The sequence below is a fragment of the Apodemus sylvaticus genome, chromosome 20, assembly GCF_947179515.1.
Source record: "Apodemus sylvaticus chromosome 20, mApoSyl1.1, whole genome shotgun sequence".
In the NCBI taxonomy this organism is placed as follows: domain Eukaryota; kingdom Metazoa; phylum Chordata; class Mammalia; order Rodentia; family Muridae; genus Apodemus; species Apodemus sylvaticus.
This window is the reverse complement of record NC_067491.1, coordinates 51,291,249-51,315,460: the sequence shown is the minus strand read 5'-3', so window position 1 is coordinate 51,315,460 and position 24,212 is coordinate 51,291,249. Positions and strand designations below refer to the sequence as shown.

Here is a 24,212-nt window from a genome sequence, read left to right as displayed (position 1 = left end):
TGTTCCTCAATTTCCCCACCTGCAAATAGGCTTGATAATAATACTGACTTACAGGTATTGACGTGGATAGATACCTAAAGACTTTATGCCCCTTGGAGAGTGTAAAGTTAGGGTTAGAGTCATTAGCTAATTATCAAGAAGCCATAATTCTCAGTCCCTTTGTCTCAAGTTAAGACCATGTGTGAGAATAGTCGTCACCGGAATAGGGAAGGAATTGAAATGCTCACTGCCAGAGTGGTCTCTCCCATGTAACAACTGTTGTTTTCACTTCTATCATTAACTAGACTTTGCATGAAAGAAAATTGGCTGTTTGGATTTTGCAGTGCTACAGATCAAAGGTATTATGTGTGCTATGGGCAAATGCTCAACCACTGAGCTACACTCCCAGCCCAGAAAACAAGCAGATTGTGTTCTTCCACTAAGATATTAGGATTTACCTGATACACCAGCCAGTCTTGCTCTAACCAATGCTGAAATTGTTACCGGAAGTGAGGTACTTAACACACGTGACATTAGTAGAGGGCAGAACTCTGAAACCCCATGTTATGTGGCAGTTCAGCTGTCATATGTCGTAATTTAGACATCAGGACTAATGCCCAATGCACTGTGGCTCTGTAGAAAGAGGTCAAGGGAGGTGATGGTAATAGAATGTGATGATTAGTTCTAGCTGGGTTCAACGATGATTAGCTAAGGCACAAATAAGCCAGTTTGCAAGTCCAATGAGAACGGAATAGTGGAGAGGTAAAAAAGACAACAATTCCTAGAGCCTCAAGAAATAAGAGAAAAGATGAAGACTTGTAAGTGAAGTAAACACGAGATTAGAGTTGCACACTCCATATAAACCTAATAGCTCCAATGTGTTTGCCATGAACACATTGAGAAAGAAAGAGAAGCAGTCAGGTAAAGAGGCAACGCCTAATCCAGGCTATAAAATCCGGTTCAGAAAATAACTCTGAGTATGAATACTAACACTCTGGATGTCTTCTGGGTGTGGTTTGAGCATCCACTAAGGGTTCATTTCAATTACAATCTTGATTCCCAAGAAGGCACTTCCAAGAGGTGGGGCCTAGTTGAGGGCTTTGAGTCACGGTAGGCGTGCCTTTGGAAAGTAGTTGACCAACTCTTCAGTAGTTTGCCATAGAAGGATTTTTAAAAGCCCAAGTTTGGTTCCATCTCTCTGTCTATCCTTGGCTTCAAAGGTGACCCCACTCCAACAGGAACTTTAATTACTGACATATGCAATTGCAATTTTCATAGAAGTCTTGACACCAGAGAGGCAATACCAGTACCGTGCCCTTGCATGAGTTGAATAAACCTCTTTTCTTTGTAAATTTGGTTGCTTCATGTATTTCAGCATAGTGACTCAAAGCTTATTAATACAATGTCAGAGATGACAATCACGCTAAACTGCTCTGGCAAAAAAAAAATCACTAAGCTTGGGTTTTAGAGGTCTTATTAGAGCTCTAAATTAATCCCTGGTGCTTAAAAGTTCAAGCAAAGGAACTATACTAGAAAAGGATTTTGAGCCTTTAAAGACATGGTGCCTTGCAAGACCCACTTCAGGTGTGGCTAAGAATAAAGGAGAAAGAAACCCTCATGATGAATAGAGCAGGGAGTGGGAAGAACAGTGAAGCAGCTCTTCCCAGAGAGCAGAGCACAGGCCTGCTCCAAAAATGTCATCCATGACCATGCACACAGGGCTTGGTTGACAAGTTCTCAAAACCACTAGGACCAGTGCCTGCCATGGATCTGTCACTAGTCCCTTTACTAAGAAGAAGTCTCACTGTGGTTAGTTATCCTAGTCTGGTGTGATATGGCGTGCGAGTGCAGATAGACAGGGAACTTGTCGCTAACAGTTGCCTAGCCACAGGTCGTCCCATCAGATGCAGTGAATGTCACCGAGCGTCATTCAAAGGCCTTGAGTGCTAAGTCGGGAGCACCGTTCAGAGAGGAGAGAAAAGTCTGCGGAGCCAAGCGTGGGGATGCTTGGTAACAAGGCAGATGTGGCGAGATGCGTCTAGTGTCGCAGGAACTGAGTGACTTGTCCTAAGCAGCCTTCTTGAGACCCTTCATCTTGTCGGGCTTCCTCAGTCTGTGGGCTCGACGAATGCAGAGGAAGTGCTTACAGGCTACACACTGGAGATACACAAAGTCATCAGTCGCGGCTCATCCCCTGACTGACGCGCCTGACTCCTCCAGCCCACATCTCACCCAATCGGAGACTATATGAACAAGAATGACTTTCGACCGAGATTTGGAAATTATCTTTTATGACAACTGATGTGACCATAACAATTAGACTATGTAGACATCATTAAAACACAGTGCCTGGTCTATCATGAGTGCCGTGAGTGCAGCTATTTTTCCTACGGTAAATACTTATTTTACAGATAGGAAACCTAGAGCTGGCAGGGATATGTGAACCCCCCCCCCAGAGTTGATTTGGGCACATAGTGACCTCTCAGTGAGTGATAACCAGGTGATGTATAGAAGAGCTTCTCATCTGGCTTGAGGCTACAGGGAACAACAGAGGGAGAGTTAAGAGTTTTCCTCCACCACAGAGGCCATCAGAACCCTACCCGTGACCTCACACCTCCACCTGGTCCCTTGCTGGTTTATTGGGTCATTATTATGATAACGTTTCCTGAAACACACACTTGGAAAACACCCCAAGAAGGAACTGACTCTTGCACAGAAAACCAAATAACCCTCTACTGACCCAAATTCCTGGTTTTAATTTACAAAGAGGCAGTTAATTAAAAATGTATTCTGAGACCAAAGGCACCGCTCAGTGGGGCTCCTGAGACAGGGTTGCTGCCTCCCTGAAGACAGTAAGTTCCTTCTGAGACATTCTGTCCAGCAGAGTCACAGCACGGCAAAGAAAGGCACAACCAGACACATGGTGGGAAAACGGCTGGGCCAGTACAGACTCAGAGTTCACAGGGAGACTAGAAAGCAAAGGACCTTTGAGCCAACCAACCCATCTCACCAGCGCCGCTGACACAAGGGCTCACGTTAATTAATGTCTACAAAGTGACTGGGGAATCCCTGAAAGGAAAGAGACTACACAGAACCCCAAAGTATCACTATCAGCAGCTGGAATGATCTGTTTGAAGAGGAAGCTGTCATTAGGACACACCTTATGAGGCTGGCACTGTCACTGGGCAGATCTGGTCTAATCCTGTAATTGTCCTCCATGTAGGTTTGCATTTCCTTCCGTCTTTTTTTTTTTTAAATGGGTGTTATTCTTTTATACGATCCTCATCATATGGATCCCCAAACAAAATTCATCAGAACAGTTTCACCTGCTAGAAGACGCAGGAACCAAGAGTGGTGACTCGATGCTGTTAAGCAGAAAATTCTTCCTTGTTTTGACCAAATTATACAATCTCTTCGAGCCTTCCCTGCACATTTTTCTGTATGCATAACAAAGTTTATACTAGGATCTCTGAGGCGTTTGTCAGGGGCATGTCTCCCCCCTCCAAAAGATATCCTACAAAACAGAGAAAATGCACAAAGCTAAATTTCATGATGGGATGCATTTGGGCAAAGATCAATAGATACTTCTCTTAAGATATGGGACATTTCAATCACTCAGGAAATTTAGTGAATGTGTACCTTCACTAAAGGCATTATTATTATTATTATTATTATTATTATTATTATTATTATACTTGATCTTAGCCAAAAGGCCGAGAAGCGATATTATTATTATTATTATTATTATTATTATATAAGAATGAAATAAAATAATCTTTCTTTTCACTTTGGCCACAACAACCCTCTGGTAACTTGGACCATGGAGTTATGCTCACAGGTCAGTCCCTAAGTAAATATACTGAACTATTTGATACACACACAACACACACACACACACACACACACACACACAGTTGAAGTGTTCTGCCCCACAGGCTCCCTTCACAGTGAGCATATGGGGACACTGATCAAATGAGATGGAGAAGGGAGATACTACAATGCCAGATTATCACCACAGCTGCCACCATCATTTTAGCCCCTACCAGGCACCAGGCTGACATCCTCGGTGCAAAGAATCTCATAATCAGGAACTTCATTTTACAGTGGAGGGCTGTCTCTGGAACTCCCAAGAACAAACAAACGGAAGCCTTGGCATCCAAATTCAGGAGCCGTGAGTTTGTACTCTGACGTCATAGCAACCGCCCCACAGAGGCTTAGTTTGACATCCTACAGACTGGGTGATCTGACGATATTCATTTTAGTCAGCAAGCAGTGGAAAGTATTCACAGTGTGCCCGGCATTTAGAAGGGAAGGCGTGGGAGGATCAGAGGTTGAGGAGAAGTGCATCCTCTTGAGGAGGAAGACAGATCACCGGTGAAGCAGGACTTCAAGGTTGAGCCGAAAACGACTAGTTCTGAGGGCATTCAGGATACAGCGATAAGGGCATGTCAAAAGCCTTTGCCCTCTTCTTATTTTTCAGTGTTAGTGGAATGAATCAAGTCAAATGTCCGCACCTCACAAAAACTCCGTCAGTCCTTTGGGGACTCTTCCATGCTGCCGAGGCTTTTAAAACACCTAAAAATTAACACAAGAAAATCCCTGTCTGAAGAGTTGTATAGCACCACAAAACATCGGGTGCTCTGCTGATCCAGCTAATGCTGGGACTCAAGCCTTGGCAAACTGATGCTGGGTCCCAAGCCTGGCCCATTTGATGCTGGGATCCAAGCCCCGCCCAACGGATGCTGGACACAAGCCCCGCCCAAATAATGCTGCCCCGCCCAGCAGATGCTGGACTCAAGCCCCGCCCAGAGAGTACTGGACCCAATACCTGGCCCGGTGGATGCTAGCCCCAGTGTGCTCCTTGTTTCCTGATCTCAATACCGCTAGTTTCATGATTTCCAAGCCTGGGCAGTTTACTATCTAAATCTAAAGGAGAGCAGCTGCAAAAGCAGCAGTATGTGTGGAGCAAAGTCGAAAAACCTTTCAAAAGAGGATTTGAGTGCTGGCAAGATGGCTCAGGGGGTTGAGGCGCTTGCCACCAAACCTAGGGACCTGAGCTTGACCCGCAGAAACTACATGGTGGGAAGAGTGAACTGACTCGCATATGAATGTCTTCTGACCTCCACCATGTTAGACTGCAAATTGCTTCAAACTTGTCAGCCTCAGGTGTCCCCTCAATCTGCATCCTAGAGGGCTCCAAAGCCGCTAGGCCTGCTAGCTGCTTCAAAGAGGTCTATACTTCCCTAGCCCATGATCCAAGGTCCACAGAGCCTGGAGAGCAAGCAAGGGACCTTCATTTCTCTCTTTCCAATTCCCAGCCTTTGGCCATCACTCCAGCTTTCTCGGGTCCTCACCAACAACACCCCAATGTCAGCAGGAAGTAGTCACAGAGAAGACTGCATGACCCCTTATCATTTATTATCAAAAGGGAGGGGGCGGCTGGGATGTTAGGTCTCAGGAAAATGGCCAAATGAGATGCCTGTTTAACACATCGGAGTCGAGCTGGCTGCCAGTTCTCCCAGCAGCCTTCAGTCAGAGGGTATGGCGGGCATACCCTGCCCCTACCCTAAACTTCAGCCCTTTCCCAAGGCAGCAGGAAGCAGTCTAAAGAGTGTGGCACCCTGACTCCTACCTCGCCCCTTCCTACTTCCAGACCTTTTATAATAAACAAAAGAGAGGCATGTTGGCGCTCATCTCTTGGGTCTGGCCTGCCACACCTGTCTAGGCATCTCTGCTAAAGACATTATCCTCTCTCTTTTCCTCTTTCGGGTTATCTTTTGGTCTCCTGGATCTCCCCTCCCCCTCTCCTTACATGGTCTGGCTCAGGGTCATGTTCACTGTAGGCTTTCCCAGATGTCTCTGCCTCTGATCATGCTCTAGCTCATATCTACCATAAACCTTCTCCTCCACCACACCTAGGCGCAGTCAGGTCCTTCCATTTATTTATTTATTTATTTATTTATTTATTTTTCATTCACACTGATCTCCACATGGGTATCCATGCGTGCACATGCATCTGTACACACACACACACACACACATTAATAATTAAAAACGAGATTCGAGAAGCTCAGAAGGCAGTTAGCTTCTTTAAGGCCATCACTGAGCAACATAGTACAGCGACTTGCTCCATTCAACAGGCACCAAGTAAGTGCCAGCCGGGCGTCAGGTACGCCCTTTGGCTTGAAAGATGACAAAACACGCAAAATTAGTACTGCCAGTTTAGGTCGTCAGGTATGAAAGGTGGATAAACAGAAACAAAAAAGAACAGCAAATTGTATGGCGTCAGTGCTCAGCTGTGAAGATGAAGAAGAAATCCCCACAGGAAGGCAAGGAACTCATTAGTACCTGAGTTACAGGCACAGTGACTAGGAGGGTGGGCATTGAAGCAGGCCATCTGTATTCAAACCAGCAATATAAACCGAACACCCTCCTTCCCCACCAAAGCTCCATTGTGTCTCTGTTTCTTGCACTGTTTAAAGGAGATGATAGCAGTTCTTTGGGCTTTGTTTTGTTTTTGTTTGTTTGTTTGTTTGTTGAGACCAGGTCTCATGTAACCCAGGATGGCCTCAAATTTGCTACCTAGCCAAGGATAACCTTGAAGTCCTCATTTTTCTCCCTCCACTTCTGCATGCTAGTATTACATGACTGGGTTGTTGAGGCAGAGCCGGGGATTGAACCTGGAGCTTTGCGTGTGCTTGGCAAAGCACTCGGCCACCCGAGCTACATCCCCAGCCTGACAACTGAGCTAGACAAAAGGCACACCGAATCTCCGTGAATAAAGTGACCCTGGGAACAGGTTGTCTACTCAGTCCCTGGCATTTAAAAACTGTTCAATAAATATTGAAGAACGGATGAATTCACAAATGAATAAATTGGTGATGTTACTGAGTTAAAAGAGGGAAAATCCATTATGGAAGGTGTGTGGTCCTCAGGAAGGCTTGCAGGTCAGAAAGACTGCTGTGCAAAACAGATGAAGAAGCAAGCTTGATGTTTGGTGTATGTTTGGATGCCTGAGACATGAATCACTCATTCCTTAGTTCTTCTGCATGCATGCCCAGCCATTTTGGACAAGCCCGTAGAGAAAATGAAGAGATCAGGATGAAATAACAACATGTCTTGAACCAGAAGAGGCTGAAAGAAGAGCCCTGAGCCCCGAGAGTTACGCTGTGTGGTGTGCGGAAGTCTGTGATAGCTTCAAGGCCCAACCACCACCACTCACCCTGCCCGAAACCAACCCTGTGGTTTTCTCTTCCCTTAAATTAGCCTTACCCCAAAAGGGATAAACACAAGCGCTGTCTTTACAAGAGGCTTAAGATCCTAAAAGCAAAATCTACTTGGAAAAAGATTAACTGCTAACAGGCCTATGGGAGGAGCTGAGGGTATACTGTGTGTCAAAACCTGCATTCTGCAGACCAGTGGACAGAGGCCCGGAAAAGTCACCCCAAATCTCTCAGTTCAAGAGAATGCAGGTTGAGAGGGAACAGGATGCTGGTGTTGGTAGACTAGAGCTTCCTCTGGGTGGGAAAGGGGAGGGAATCCCTGTAGTGCTGAGATAATGCAGGCTAAGGGGTGACTGCAGTGGAGGCTCCGGGAGCCTACAGTAGGGAGATTATTATATTAAGCTGTTCTGTGCTTTTGGGTTGAGGGTGCGCTTACGAACAAAGAACAATTCAAAACTGGGGGAGGGGGTTGCAGGTGTATCCCCCATTCTGAAAAAGCACTCAGGAAGCCTCACGCTCTGTCACCAGATGTTTTCATTCTCAGTGGGATGTCCTGTGCATTTGCAGCAGGAGCCTGTGTCTGTGCAGGCCTGTACACGTACCCTCTGGGGAGTATGCCTTAGGGCAACAGGGGGGATGGGGGAGCGGCTTTGGCAAACAGATTGCAGAAGAGTCTCTGGGATCCAGGCTGATCTTAGCCCCTCCTCCAACACACACACACACACACACACACACACACACACACACACACACACACACACAGCTCTGCTCTTTTCTTCCCCTCCCCCACGATGATCACATCCAGGTGAAGGGATTCAGCTAGAAAGTCCGTCAGGGTAAATTTACAAACGGTTAAAGCTGGAGCCTTATAGCTTAGCAGCCTGCTGGGTCCTTCCCTCACACGCACAAGGCACTTGCACACACATGCGCGGGCACACCCACATGCACACTCTTGGCACCCCAGAGGCCAAACCAGGCCAGACACATCTCTCCTTTGGCTTGGAGGAAACAGACAGGCTGCGACATGAATGAAATCTACCCAGAAAGGCTGCCTTTTCCGCTCAGACCACGCAACCTCAGGCCAAACCGCCTGGAATACGTAACAAAGTTTTATTTCGCTTTTAGAGTCTCCAGTTACTCTTCTACCATTTCCTGTGGAAAATTGAAGCTTTGAAGTGTCTAGCTCAGGCTTTTGCAGACAGGGACCGCCACCGCGCGGGACCCAGAAAACAAGCACCCCAGCCCCACCCCATGGGCAGCCAGGACCCCAGGTTCAAACATCCCCGGAGCCCTACAGTCGGGCGCAATGAGGGGATTTTAGAACTCCAGAAAAAAGATGCCCTTAGCTGATAACTCCTCCCTCAGGCCTGGGTCCTTAGTGACTCTCCTTCAGCCAAATGACAAATGTAAATCACCCTCCAGAGTCTGGAATCCTTGCCAGTAGGTATGCCACCCCCCACTCAGCCCACCCCCGTACCCCGCAGCTCTGGGTTCAAGCGCTCAGAAACTGTTCAGGGAAACTTGGAGCTGTGCAGTGTCGTCCCTCCACCACCACCACCACCTACAAGAACACCTTTAGGCCCACCCAGCTCAGTCTTTCCACCTTCCCAGCCATGCCTTCTAGCGCAACCACAGCGACCCCAGAGGGCCTGGGGCAAGCCAGAGAACTGCACCGTAGACTAGTGAGCCTGCCTCCTCCAGCTCTTAGCCCAACTCTCGGGCACTGGAGTATGGCCCCTTAAAGATCACAACACGGTTCTAGAAGAACGTCTCAAGCCTGATCCGAGTAAAACAACATATTAAATTAAATGTAAAATAAAAGGGTGTTGGTTTTTGCTCCCATCCTGCGGGAGGCAGTCACCTCCGGGCCCTGCACAAAGGGGGCGGAACCCTGTGTGCTCCTTGAACATCACTACCACTGTTAACCACGCGGGTCCCAAGCTCAGGAGTGAACCTACGGGTTCCTGGATATCTCCACTCTGGCCCCTACCACTAAGATCGTGGAGAGCTTGAGTGGCCAGAGAGACGCGGGAGGGGGACAAGAGGCAAACTTGAGCCTGGAGTTGACGGAGTTGGGAGAAGGAAGGCATCCGTACAGCCACTTACCACTGGCGTTCTTCCCACAGATGAGGTGCTGGTAGGGCTGCAGGAGCCCCCAGATTTCCGAGTCGTTGTTGACCGTGTGCTCTAGGGTCTCCACGGTGAATTTGGGCGCTTCGTGAAGCGTGTGGTGGTGGTGGTGATGGTTGGCGGCGGCGGCGGCGGCGGCAGCAGTGGCTGTGGCTGGCGGGACTGCGGTGGCCGCCGTGGCTGGCGGGGCGCAACAACTACTGCCCCCGCTGGCGCTGCTCGCGGCGCTGCAAGGGCCACCGCTCGCCGCTCCCCCTCCCGGCGTCTCGCGCTCCTTATCCGCTGCAGGGGCTCCCGGGCCTGAGCCGGGGCCTGGGCCAGAACCAGAGCTGGAGCCAGGGCCGGGACCGCTACAGCTACGAGGTAGCCCGGAGGCCAACACCCGAGTGTAGATGTCCCGGAAGAGACTCTCCATACAGGCGGTCAGGTAGATGGCGGCATGCTCGTGGATGCGCAGCGCCACGCGGCTATCCACCATCCAGCGGTACACGCGGCCCACGGAGAAGGTGAGGCCGCAGCGCGCAGACTTGCCACGGCCCAAGCGGTCGCCGCCAGCGCTGCTCATGTTATAGAGAGAGAGTGCGGCCAGCGCAGCAGCGGTGCAGTGAGCCGCCAGGCCCCAGGACAGCACGATCTCCATGGCACTCTGGATCTCGTACTTGGTGCACTTGGCGAAGCGCAGGCTCAGGCGCTGCGCCTCTTTAGCGATGCGCACCAGAGCCCGGCTTACCAGCATCGAGAGCTTGGCCAGCGCGTCCTTGGGCAGGCTGCCGGGGACCGCGGGGCCTGCCCGGGGATCCCGGGAGCGCAGCAGCAGCAACTCCAGTTCCTGGAGGGTCCAGGGGACCTCGTCGAGGTCCGGCAGCAGCCGCGAGCAGTGCTGACCGGCGCAGTCCAGCCCCTCGGAGTCTTCCACCAGGGCAGTGTTGACGGTGTCAAAGCTGTTGTGCCGGCTGTGCATGGAGTCAGCTAGAGGCGGCCAGCAGCTCCCGCCATACGGGGACGCCGGGTACGAGTCAGAACAGCACAGAGACAAGTTGGAGGAGCGCACAGAGTCCGCCGCGCCACCATAACCCGAGTCCAGCGTCAGATCTTCCAGCGTTCGCACCACCGGCTTCTTACCTCTCCTGGCCATCGCTGCGCCACTTCATGCTGCAGGCGCCGTGGAGCCGAGGGGAAGGAAAGGCAAAGAGCTGTGGGCACCGGGGTCCTCGGGGACAGCGGGGCTCCTCGTCGCCTAGGCTCACTTTCCCACCTAGCGTTGTCAGCAAGTGTCACTACTTTCGCCTGCCTCGCCGAGCCGTCACCACTGGAAGAGACACGGCGGAACCTGAAGTCATCTTCTGGAGTCGGGGCCAGAGCTAGGGCTCACTGAGCCGCGAGCCAGGCCGGGAAGGAAGCTCCCCGCCAGGACCCGCGCCTTTCATCCAAAATAAAAGTGTCTGGTCCTCTCCTCCCTGGGACCAGACCGATGCAGAAGCCTCCAAGCGCCGGCCACAGTGTCGATAGGACCTAGATCGCCCCAGATACAGCCGCTGCACCTCGGCGGGCAGCGGGCTCCCCGGGCTCCGGGCCGCGGTTCTCTGAGCTCCCGGCCCGCACTAAAGCGCTGTAGCCAAGCGGCTGCAAAACCCTGCTGAGCCTCAGCAAACCAAGCATTCAGTGGGCGGGCATATGCAAAGCAGGGCCGTCGAAGAGCCAATAGAATCGGGAATGCTAATTACTTTGGGTTTTTTCTTTTTAAATTCCTCCCTTCCGCACGGCCCGGCCCCTCAGACACGCCCCCCACTCCACCCCCCCCACCCCGGGCCTTGACCAGGGAGGGCTGCAGCTTGGAGGGCGCTGCGGCCTAGGTGGAAGGAAGCCTGGAGAAGAACAGCCATCCTGCAACTGTGGCTTCCCTAGTTCCCGCCTTTGGACTATCGACAACATTTTCATTTATATCGTTCTTTGTTCCACTCTGCGGTTCACAAAGTGTTTGCCAGGGTCACTTTCTGTTTTGGCCTTTTAGATTTCTTTTTCCCTCCCACCATCCTATACAAGGTGTACGTGGTGTCTCCTCCTCCTCTTCAGGCACCCTGACTAATTCATGCGGGTGCCTCTTCTCAGCCTGGGTTTGCTCCTCTGGCGTGGAGGGAAATAAACCAGGAAAGTAGAGCGGGGGGTGGGGGTGGGGGTGGGTGGGGAGAGACTGATGGATGCCCGTGGGAAACGAATCTCCAGTCATAGTCATAAACCACCTGTCATCAGGACTTTCTAGGTTTGTTCAGCAAACAGGAATCTACACTGACTCTTAAGTCCCAGGGTTTGCGGGGTGGGGGGGGTGGGGGTGGGGGTGGGGGTGGGGAGTGGAAGGGAAGGGCATGTGTGTGTAGCGCGGTGGGGTGGGGGTGGGGGAGGGGTGCGTGTGGTTCCTGGCCTCTCTGAGATTTGGTGGACAGTCTTCTAGACAGCTCAGCCTTAAATTTGTGCACGGGGAGAATATTCTTTTCAACTAAAGAAAGATACAAAATATATGTGTGAGTTTGCTGCATTTCTGTGTCTAATGACATTCAATGCCTTGGTTATTTGTCCCTGCCTACCTTAGGAGAAACTTTATTCATCCCAAGATTCCATAGCTCCTTTACACAATCGTGTTCCTACAAGAAGTCCACCCTGATCTCCCAAAACTGCCTTGGGTGTTCCCATCACCCCACCCTCTTCGATGGCTTTACATTTCTGGGCCCTTGTCCCTCTGGGTTGCTACCATCTATTTATTTGTCTGGATCCCACACTGGGCTAAGGAGTTGTGGTAAATGTTATGAGTCTACGAGGGAAGGACATGCTTTGAACTGCTGGTTTGAACATTCAACTATCGCTAGCAGGGATGTGAGAAGACACTCAACGTCACTGGCCATCAGGGAAACTGCAAATCAAAACCATAATGAGCTGCCAGCTCATGCCTGTTAGGATGGCAATTATCAGAAAGTCAAAAGATTACAAGCACGAGTAAGGGTGTGGAGGGCAGAGTGTACTCTATTGTGAGAAGGGAAATTGATATAACCATTACGGAAAATAATGCTGAAGATTCTCAAAAAACTGCTAATTAGGAGTACCACATGATCCAACAATCCCACATCTGGGTCTGTATCAAAAAGAAATAAAGCCGCTGTTTAAAAGATCTATTTACTCCCCCTCCCTGTTCACGGGAAGCATAATTTGCAATAGCCAAGAGAGAATGTTGTTCAGACTCCAAAAAGAAGGAAATCTTGCCATACATAGCAAATGGCTAATCTGAACAGTGTTCTCATGCTAAGGGGAATGCCTCACCTATGTGTAACTGTAAAACGAGTCACATTCACAGTAGCAGCAGAGTGTACGACGTCACTGGGTGCAGCCAGGGGCAGGGATTGTTCACCACACGGACTTCCAGTTACGGGTGCTTGAGTTCTACAGTTCTAGACACATTACATAAAGGATGGCATCTATAGCGAATGATGATGTGTATAGGAAGTTCTCAGTAAGTGTTCTTATCACGCAGGGGAAAAGGTCACGTGTATGGGTTGAGAGATATGTTAATTATCTTGATTATAGTAATTATTCACAATACATACATTAAACACCACGTGGGACACCTTCGATGCCTATCACCTTTGTCATTCACATCTCAGGGAGGATGGGGGTGGGGTATGGGCAGCTGTGGATTACCTGCTGTGTGTGTCCCACATATCCTATGTCGTCCTGTGGTTTCCACCCTAATACACATTCATAGCAACACATTCCCTTTCCTGATCTCTAATACGAGAATCTTCCCAAAGCCTAGACCTTATATTGTCACACATAACAAAATCAAAAACAACAAGTAACTCATAGCCGGGCAGTGGTGGCACACGCCTTTAACCCTAGCACTTGGGAGGCAGAGGCAGGTGGATTTCTGAGTTCGAGGCCAGCCTGGTCTACAGAGTGAGTTCCAGGACAGCCAGGGCTACACAGAGAAACCATGTCTCGAGGGGGGGGGGGAACCAAGTAACTCATATCAAAAAATGTGAGCTATTTTATTTATTTATTTAGTCTCCCAGGTACCTAAGGTTTACACTCATTACCTGGCTTTCAGGAATCCCACACTATTCTTAAACTTCCTTTTTGTAATTTCACACACAGAGAGAGACAGAGACAGACAGAGAGACAGAGAGGCAAAGACAGGCGGAGACAGCAGAGGGGGCGCTCTCTCATACACACATAGCACACGCTGGGCTCTTGCCCTGATATTCCAAGTCAGCACGCTCTCTCTCCCACCCCCTGCCGCTCCTTTTGTGCAGATGTGCATCTCCTCCCCTCTTATCTTCCTGAAAGCTCTTCTCTTCTCAGTTGGTGGGGTCCAGCTCCATTTGAGAGTGCTGGGTGTTTTCTTTTCCTGATGCTGCCTCCTCCACCCAGGCAGAAGGTATCCCTGTGCACACAGCCCAGTGCTTGTTGTAAGCGCTTTTCATTTCTCTGCCCGGTTTCCTGGACGTCTTGTCCATCCCAAGCCTATATGCTGAGGTGTTAAGTGTGTTGAGGATATTGTGGGTGTTGAGTGCTGGTTAGAGCGCAGGGAGCCAAGACTTGAGGACACCTTGTGCCTTAGAAGGAAACTCGCACAAAACAACACATTGCACTGGACGCTGATTCTTTTCCTCCTGTGGTTGTGAGGTCAACCTGGTGCTGGTACTCGTCTGTGCCACTTTGTCACCCATAGCCCCAAGCTCATCCCTTCCACCCACTTTCATTTCTGTTTTCTCATCTCTGAGATATCCCAGTCAACCTACCTTATAAATTTGTGCAACTGAAATAAGGTTCCACATTATGGAATACCCCTGAGAATATTTGCTAGTAGAGTCTACACATATTTTTTGGACAACACACTTACTACCTATAGAATCAGAAGAAAGGAAGACAGATCTTACTTATAAAATAAAGCTCCCTCAGTTTGAAGGCATTGCTATATCCTGCAGAAATGCCCCTCTTCTGAAGTTTCAGATGTGCATTTGACTCCTCACCTTTCCAGGTGGCGCACTCCTTAAGAGCTGGGACCTCATCTAATGGCGGCCAGTACTGTTGACCGTGTTTCATAGCACTGTGGATAAACGAAAGCCTAACTCCAAATATTTCACAGTATTCCCTTTGTAATAACATCAAACGGCCACGACCTGTAGTTTGACTATGCTTGGCCCAGGGAGTGGCACTCTTTGGAGGTGTGACCTTGTTGGAGTGGGTGTGGCCTTGTTAGAGGAGGTGTGTCACTGTGGAGGTGGGGCTTTGAGGTCTGCTAGTACTCAAGCTCCACCCAGTGTGGAAAGAGTCTCCTCCTGGCTGCCTTCAGATCAAAGATGTAGAACTCTCAGCTCCTCCAGGACTATGTGTGCCTGCACACTGCCATGCTTCCCGCCATGATGGTGATGGACTGAACCTCTGAAACTGTAAGCCAGCCCCAATTAGAGATTTGTCTTTGTAAGAGTTGTCTTGGTCATGGTGTCTCTTCACAGAGATGAAATCCTGGCTAAGACAGAGTGACAGAAAACACTGGCAAGAGTAAGCAGAGTGATAAAGGTCCCACAGGATTAAAAAATTCAGTCTACAAAAAGCAGAAAAGAGGAGAGGATGGGCAGGAGAAGGAAGATATCAAATTATTCAAAAATCCTACTTGACAGAGATAGCCAATATTAACAGTTTATATTGCCTTCTCTCCTAAATTTTCCATTGGCTGCTTTTATTGGAAGGTGTGTGTGTGTGTCCATGACTGTGAAATGTATCAGTAGAGTTGAGATTTGTATTAGTCACCTTTCTCTTGCTGTAATAAAACACTATGACCAAAGTAATTAATAGAAGAGTGTCTTAGTCAGGGTTTCTATTCCTGCACAAACATCATGACCAAAAAGCAAGTTGGGAAGGAAAGGGTTTATTCAGCTTACACTTCCATGGTGCTGTTCATCACTAAAGGAAGTCAGGACTGGAACTCAGGAGTTGATGCAGAGGCCATGGAGGGATGTTTCTTACTGGTCTGCTCCCCCTGGCTTGCTCAGCCTGCTCTCTTATAGAACCCAAGAGCACCAGCCCAGAGATGGCACCACCCACAAGGGGCCCTTCCTCCTTGATCACTAATTGAGAAAATGCCCCACAGCTGGATCTCATGGAGGCACTTCCCCAACTGAAGCTCCTTTCTCTGTGATAGCTCCAGCCTGTGTCAAATGACACGCAAAAGCAGCCAGTACAATTGACCCCTTGTCAACTTGACACACAAACACATCACTATTAAGCCTCAACCCTTACTTTCTTATTCATCCCCCAAATCTAAATAACTTTAAAAGTCTCACAGTCTTTACATATTAAAAGTTCAATCCCTTTAAAATGTCCAATATCTTTTAAAATTCAAAGTATTTTAAAAATTCAAAGTTCTCTTAATTGTGGCCTCCACTAAATAATTTTCTTCCACCAAGAGCCTGTTGATTCTCCCAGCAGCCAACGTGCCAAAAGTCTCATCACATCTCACCCAAGAATCTGCCGTGCACGAGTTTAGAGCCTGGTTCTGCTACTGACTCAAGCAGGCTATCGCCCAAGCAAGCTCCTTGGCCTCGCTGTGCCTAACTGTGCCTTCCTTCTTCACCTTTAATTGAGGGTGAAAGCACAGCTTTCCTTAAAAACTCAGAAGCGAGGTTTAAAAGGCAGGGTCAGGACTCTCAGGTGTGACACTAGCTGCTGGCTCAGTTCTGCAGTCAGACAGTAGCCTGCGGTTGGGGGTGTGGCCGTAAGCTCCACCCACCTCTGTTTTCTGCTGGGGCCTCGCTCAGGTTAGCCCTGCCTTGTCTCTGGAAGAGCTGGAGAATCTGGGAAAGGAAGCTCCCCCTGACTCAGGTACGCCGCCAGGGAGAAGAGTGGAAGAGCCGGAATGAGCCTTCAGCACAGGAAGAGGAGCCGGTCAGAGATAATTAGGGTATTGTAAACTCTGTTTCTTTTATGGCGAGTCGCACAGCAACACCACACATTTTCTGAGTGACGTTTCACCCGTGTTTTCCCATCATTCTTGATTTCCTTACTCTGCACACAGTTCCCAGAAGCCCCCCCCCCCTCCCGCAATGAGCCTCACGTCCCTTCAGACGCCACTCTGCTGCTGGCAGGATCATCTTTCTAAACCAGCTCTCATGGGATATCAGAAAGGAAGAGTGCTAGTCTCGGTCGGTCCAGCTTCACCATCTCCCCTCCTGTTCAGGTTCCTCCCTAGCTTGCTACAACTCACTATAGCTTCTTAAGCACAGGGAGTGTCTTTACCCACACGGTCCCCTTTGTGCTAAATACTAAATAAAATAAATGTGCCTTTGCAACTCTCTTACAAGTCTTTCAAAATCTAGCTAACCACACTCCTGTCCTGCCCTACGAGGTTGGCTCCTCCATTTGCACTGTTTCTTTGAAGCCTTGAACATGCATACGTCTCCATGACAGGCAGTGGCAATATCAGCAGCAACAGCCACTACTGTAGTTGCTTTTTGCATTTCTTTCTCTGTGTAACAAAACAGTGTTTATAAATGTTAGACTCGAGGTCATAAAGATCCAGGTTTAAATACTGGCAGTGTGGGTTGGTTTTGTTTTGTTTTTTTTTTTTTCAGTTGTATTCCTAACCTATAAATTTGTATTCACTAAATTTATATACAGGCATATTTCTTTTGTAATACAGGAGGTTGGCATAGGACCTTGATCATGCTGATTGGGCATGTACTGAGAAATATTTCCATCCTGTCTGTTAATTTTTTCCTGTTGGGAAGATCATAACACCAGCCAACCTGATGGAATTGTGAGGGTAGGAGATAATGCATGTAAGAACTTAGAAAAGTAGCTGGTGCATTGAAAAGTTCCAACAAGCTGGGAAGTGGTGGCGCACTCCTGTAATCCCAGCACTTGGGAGGCAGAGGCAGGCAGATTTCTGAGTTTGAGGCCAGCCTGGTCTACAGAGTGAGTTTCGGGACAGCCAGGACTACACAGAGAAACCCTATCTTGAAAAACCAACCAAACAAACAAAAATCCGTCCTGATTCCACCTTGGCCAGCATCAACACCACTTGATTTTTAACTCAGACCTTAAATGTCTTCAAGGGATACAAAAGGGGCAGCTTCAGTTGGAGAATGTATTAGCCAGGGCCCTCTTAATGAATATATTATGTATTTTGAATATATATTATATATTTTATTAGCATGACTTTATTAAGTTTATTAGAGTGACTTAGAGAGTATGGTCCAATGAGCCCTACAATGGCTGTCTACCAACAGAAACTCCACGAGGCTGCATGTCTCAGATGGTCTTCCGCATACACTGGAATCCTAAGGAAGCAGGCTCTAATGCCGGTCTCAGCTGGTCTTCCGCATACGCTGGAATCCTGAGGAAGCAGGCTCTAATGCCGTTGAAGGAGTGAACTTGCCAGCAAGACTGAGAGCAAACAGGTAAAGAGCAAATGCTTCCTCCTTCCATGTCTTCACACAGCCGGCCACCAGAAAGTGTGGCCCAAATTACAGGTGAATCTCCCTCCTTCAAAGTGCTTTAATTAGGAAAAAAAAATCCCTCACACGTGTGTATCCAGCCACTCGGGTTTTAGTGAATTCCAGATGTAGTCGAACTGACTACAAAGAATAGCCGTCCTAGAGAAGAAGTTGGTCCATTTACTGTTTTATTACATCTGGGGACATCACATGAATTCCTCAGGGGCAATCCTACAGATGTAAAATAGGAATGCCAGTTCAGCCACCTCATGAGCAAGATACCTGCCTGCTTTCCATCAGAGATAGGAGACACTTGATCCAGGTTAGGCCAGAAAGATGAAATCTCGGCTTCTCTCACGTGCTTTCTCAAGCAGGCTATTTGGGGGGGGAGGGGGAGTGGGGCCCGCACTGTGGTACTCAAGGAAAAAAATGCCAAAAATTCATTTTCTCTGAAATGCCTTTCCAGAGCTTTGTTTGTTCCAGCATCCTTTAAACACTTTAAATACCGTCCAGTGAAGTGTTTCAGGCACTATTTCAAAACCGATTATGTTTCCCGTCCTTGAGGACAATGTGTTGCTTCAACAGGCAAGGCCGTGATTTTAAAGCTCACCAATTCCATTCTTCCTCTCCTTTACTCTTTGCTTAAAGATTGTGGCTGAAACCATTAGTCACAAAAATGAAGCAATTAACATGGCTCTCAATACACTTCAGGTCAAACACAGCAGCCCCACAGCCAGAGACTCCATTCTGGTGCTCATAGGACCTGCCCACAGAGTGGAGAATCAGCCAAATTAGTGAGAGTGTGCCTGGGCCCAGGGAAAGAGAAATAGTTATCAATTCCATAATAAGTGGGGGGGGGGGTGCTACGAAACTTTATAGGGAAACCAAAGCCTTTAAAAAAATCACAACTTTGATCATTTTTGTTGTTGTTGTTTAACTAGTAAAGAACTTTCCAGAACTTTAGCCCCATGAAATGGGAACCAAAAAGGATCTTAAAAGTTTGTGAGCCACTGAATACTCTTTATCATTTTTGGAGATTCATGACGAACATTTGCACGTGGAAGCCTCTGTTTAGGGGCCTGGTTAAATGGCTTGGGGGTAAATATGCCAAACCGGACAATTTCAGTTTAGTCCCTAAGACCCATGTGGTAAGAGCAGAAGAAAATTGATTCCCAAAAGTTGTACTGTGACCTCCACATTCACACACACACACACACACACACACACACACACACACCATAATGAAAAAGTAAGGTCCCTGTTCATTTCTGCAGCTTGGAAATCTGTTTTATATTAATTAACTCCATAAGGGTATGTCTTAGTCAGGGTTTCTATTCCTGCACAAACATCATGACCAAGAAGGAAGTTGGGGAGGAAAGGGTTTATTGAGCTTACACTTCCACACTGCTGTTCATCACCAAAGGAAGTCAGGACTGGAACTCAAGCAGGTCAGGAAGCAGGAGCTGATGCAGAGGCCATGGAGGGATGTTTCTTACTGGCTTGCTTCTCCTGGCTTGCTCAGCCTGCTCTCTTATAGAACCCAAGAGCACCAGCCCAGGGATGGTACCAACCACATGGGGCCCTCCCCACTTGACATGTAACCTGATGCCTTTCTTTCTTCCAACTTCTGGGATTAAGGAACGTTAAATTGAGCTGGAGCCTAGGGCCTTTAGCAATGCTGAGGACGGGACAAATAAATAGGAGACACAGGAGAGTGAAAAGCCAGCCCCTATCACCCAAGACATTGCAATGCAGGGGCTGTTTGCCCCTACAGAATAACGTAGCTGATGCAGTAGTTCTGCACTGAACAGCAACGCTCAGTGCCCAAGAGTGGAGACTGGGTGCACAGAAGTGTTTAGGAGGAAGGGGCAGCTTATCAGCCATGGCTTTGGTTGGTTGTTTGTTCATGCTTGAGTCAGGGAGCGCTTGAGAAAACAAATGTTTAAGTGCCTGGCAGCACTTAAACATTTAGTGTTTAGGGCTTAGTTCTCAGAGCGCTTGAGTCACTATTAGAAGATGTGGTCTTGTTGGAGTAGGTATGTCACAGTGGGCATGGGCTATAATACCCTAGTCCGAGCTGCCTGGAAGTCAGTCTTATCCTATCAGCCTTTAGATGAAGATGGAGAACTCTCAGCTCTGCCTGTACCATGCCTGCCTGGATGCTGCCATGTTCCTATCTTGATGATAATGGACTGAAACTCTGAACCTGTAAGCCAACCTCAATTAAATGTTGTCCTTATAAGGCTTGCCTTGGTCATGGTGTCTGCTCACAGCAGCAAAACTCTAACTAAGACAGTTCCTGTGTTACGAAGTGGGCTGTAGCTCTATCCCACCAGTACTTGCTGAAGTCACACAAGGTGGGATTCCGTTGCTTAGGACCCAGGGCTCTCCTCCTGTGAAGTCTGTTTCACCCAACGGGGATCTATTGATCCCAGTGTGCTCATTACTCTCCTCCCCACAGGCGGTGCAGTCATGTTTAATATTAGAACTCAATAATGAATAAGAGATACTCCTAATCTCAAGTAATTTGCAATCTCATTAGACAAATGATACGCATACAAATGAAGTTGGTCCTGAAAATTAAAATAAACAGGCGGCGCATTCGTGCCCCTTCACCTAGCAGCTTGCAGAAGAAAAAACAAATCCAGAAAAAAGCATGGGGTGTTCATTTTAAATTTTGTATGCTTCTCTTCACTCCCCCAAAACAAAGCCTTGATTTGAATGACACTTTCTCAACACAGTACTAAGTACCAGCACCCGGAAGCACTAAGCACTAAGTACTGACTTATCGAATATCTAAAGGCATGAATGCCATCAAGGGCACATAGGCTTTGGAGTCAGTGGCCAAGAATTTGAGTCTTGCTCTACCAATTCTTAGCTTCTTGAGGTTTCTTCATTCAGCAAATGGAGGCCACAGCATGGCCGTGGTCATCCATACGTTCACAGGAAGCACAGGAGGAAGTGATAGATGCTGTGTGGCTCAGCTACAGGAAGCGTGCAGCCAATAGAATGTAGAGTTTACTTGGTGTGCACCAGCTCCCCAGAATCTATTTCATCTTATCCATTACTTTCTATGGAAACCATTGTCTGGCATTTCCAATAGGTTGCATATACTGCTAGGGGCTGAGAGCTATTCACGAGGTGCACTAGCTCCTCGTGAGAAGTATTACGGAAGTCTGGCCTGGCCATTGCCAAAGCCTAGCAGTGTGGTCCTTTATGGTTTTCCATAATCTTGAGAGTCCCCCAAGTCCCACTCTACACTTCTTTCAGAGGACAAAACCAGAGGCTCAATGTGACCGATTCTGTCAGTCAATTGCCCGGAGTCCATTTCTGTCTCTACTGATAGATTTTGAGTTTCTTAAGAGTGAAACAGCTTGCCACTGTAAGACTCATTTCCTAATGTCTCCTGAAACTGGGTGGCCATGTGACTCTCTTCTGGTTAAAAGTGTGCAGAAATGTGTGGGGCATGAGCACAGAGTTCTTCCACAGCCATGTAGGTGGGACCTCTATTTTTCGCTGACACTCCCTCGTTTCAGGAGTTCCTAGAACACAATAGAAAGTCCAGAGGTAAAGTAAATCTCATGTGCTTGTAGGGACCCCTTGGAAAGAAAGAAAAAACATCAGTTGGAAAAGATGGAGGACCTAGGAACCTGTTGGGGAAGACATCATACCAGCCCTCTGAAAGGCCACTGTTGTTTGAATTTTCAGTTGTATGGGAAATTCTAAACATGTTGTATAATAGCAGTCTAATCAACATTCACTCAGACTCTCTCATGAGCAAGGCACTGTTCCCTGTGGCAAGGATACAACAGAGTGCAACAAAAGCCAAGTAAATTATTTTGGAGGAAGACGAACAAAGCTAAGAGAGTGAATGTGTGTTGTGTTGCCGAAAAGGAGAAACTTAAGGTATACAGGAGGACAGCAGCCGTCAGAGCGCGAGCCGGATGCAACACAAAAGGGGAGAAGGGAGGAGTCACAAAGGGAAGAAGGACCCAGCTGATGACCAGCCAGTGTCCAGGCCAGGGGAAGAGTGTGGAACAGGGAAGAGGTGCAGGTGATGCAGCAAAGTAAGGAAGGGCAAGACAGGGTGAGAGCAAGGAGTGAGGTAGAGTGGATTGTGTAAGCCAGGAATCAGCAAGCTTCTATAATAAGACAACGCACGGTCTGGGCTGCTGTAGCTGCCCAGACAGCTAGAGAGGAGACCTAGGTCATGTATGTACAAATGACTATGGCTGTGTGCCCAGACTTTATTTACAAAGCAGGTTGGCAGACAGGGTGACTTGGCTGGAGGGCTGTATCTTGGAGAACTGCTAGAGTTTGGGCTTTGAGCCTTGGTGTGCCAGTATTGGAAGGTGGTGTGGAACCCTTAAGAATCTGAGTACAAGGTCATTCACAGACGACACTGCCCTTGGGGGAAGTGAATGTAGGCCTAGTGGATACTGCTTAGTACTCACGAGAAAGCTGTTACCAAGGAGTGAGCCGGCCCCTCTCCATTCTGCTGGCTTCTGTCTGACACGTGATCCTTCTGTGTGCAGTCTACATGTGCTACAGCCCAAAAGGCCCTCATCAGAACCAGTGCCAGGCTCTTTAGGTTTCCCTCTTGAGCTAAATAATCCTATTTTACTTATAAGTTATCCAGAATTGGGTTTTTTTTTTCATAGTCCAACAGAAAATGGACTAAGACAAAATGTCTTTAAAAGATCAGTATACAGACTTCGTCATTTTCCAGAAGTAATAAGCTAGCTTTCGGAAGACTTTGAGCATAGTGACACGATAGGAATCTCATCCTAAGAGGATTGCCTTGGATGTATGAAAGAGAACAGAAAATAAAAACTGGAGAGTGAGGCCACAGTGGAAACAATTGGGGAGGAGGTTGGGGGCCACTGCACTATCCAAGGTCACATCATACAATATCCAAGGTCACATCATACAAACCATCCCGCTGGCCTCCGACTGCTGAGAAGATACCACATTGTTACTCAAACCACCACAGCGCATGCATGGCTAAGGTCAACTACCTCCCTTTCAGTCCAAAAAGACCCTGAGCACTCAGCAACCTGATTTACCTGGCAGAACATGAAAAACACACACACTATCCAATTGAAAGAGCGGCGGGTCTGGGGCAAGGGCATTTTCAAATAAGCAACATACAATTGATTAAATTGGAACCAATGCAAGATACCAACACACACACACACACACACACACACACACACACACACACACACACACCAAGCCCAAGTTCAAGTAAATAACTGGAAGAATAAGACCTGGATGGGGTCATTCTGTTGGCTTCATAATAGGGCAAATTCATCACCAGTGTTGAATGTTGGGCAAGAGTGGTGGAGTTAATTCCCTCCCATCAACTGTGAAGACTACAGGGCTCTGGGGGTCAAGAATGAGCTTTTATGGAGAGCAACTGTGTCTACTATGGGGGTAGCCAAGATGGAGGTGCTTCGTGGCCATCTGGTGTAGAACTTCGCTGAGGAGTGAGATGAGATGGGAACATTGACAGACTTCGTTTTCATGTTCCGGTTACTGTTCCCAGCTCCCCCCTGTAGGTGCCGTTCATCGCCTTTGTTCTCCCCAGTCTGAAGAGAAAGGTCCTCCAGGCGGGTGGACCTTGAACCTGGCCCAGGATGAACTGATGCTAATCATGAGGTTCCCACACGAGGAGACTCAGTTTTTTCTACCAGGCTCTAAAACCCATCGCTGGTACATTACACAGTCTGCTTCCAGGCAGTCACTGAGCATAGCAGAAAACCTTAACAATTCCAAGAGTATGGGGTAAAACCATAGGTGAGTAGGAATTTGCTTCTGGAAAGATATAATAGTGAGGACTAGGAGAAAAAACACACTCAGCTTTGGTCATGCGGTCCATGCACAATCCTGGAGAGGAAACAGTATCTAATCATATCAAAACCACTCTGGACTGCCCAGGCTGGGATTCCTGCAGCAAACAACAATGGGAACCTCACTGGGGACCAAACAGCTGACACCAAATCATAGGGCCTCTCCGTGCACACACCAAACACTTTAGCCTGAGCTGACACGATATTTTAACCCCAAAACTGTTCTCTTTGTGACTGTCAGCTAATAATAGCCCATGATGTGTACTGATCACAGTATATGGCAGGCACTGCTCCAGCACACCATAGAGAATTTCATTCCATCCAGTAAATTTGTGTTGGAATGATTACTGCCCCCCCCCCCAGCTACCAGTGGGGAAATGGGGGATCATAAAAGTTGAGCAAATTGATAACCATACACAGCCATGAAATTATGAAACCAGTATTTTGAATCTAAAGACAGCTTTTTTTTTTCTGGTGTGATTTTCCTCTTCTTCAAGATTCTTGTGATTGTCCCATTTTTTAAAAACATAAATAATTAAAGGACA

General features: G+C 47.9%; 1 protein-coding gene across 2 annotated transcripts in view; it reads right to left on the bottom strand.

Annotated features, from left to right (window-relative positions):
• Positions 1–10,965, bottom strand: part of Abtb3 (ankyrin repeat and BTB domain containing 3) — a 269,082-nt gene extending 258,117 nt beyond the window's left edge. For both annotated transcript variants that reach the window (XM_052165691.1, XM_052165693.1), the window contains exon 1: positions 9,309–10,965. In XM_052165691.1, the coding sequence (XP_052021651.1) occupies positions 9,309–10,467 (1,159 nt within the window). In that variant the 5' untranslated portion in view covers positions 10,468–10,965. The remainder of the gene's footprint in view (positions 1–9,308) is intronic.
• Between the last annotated feature and the right edge of the window lie 13,247 nt (positions 10,966–24,212).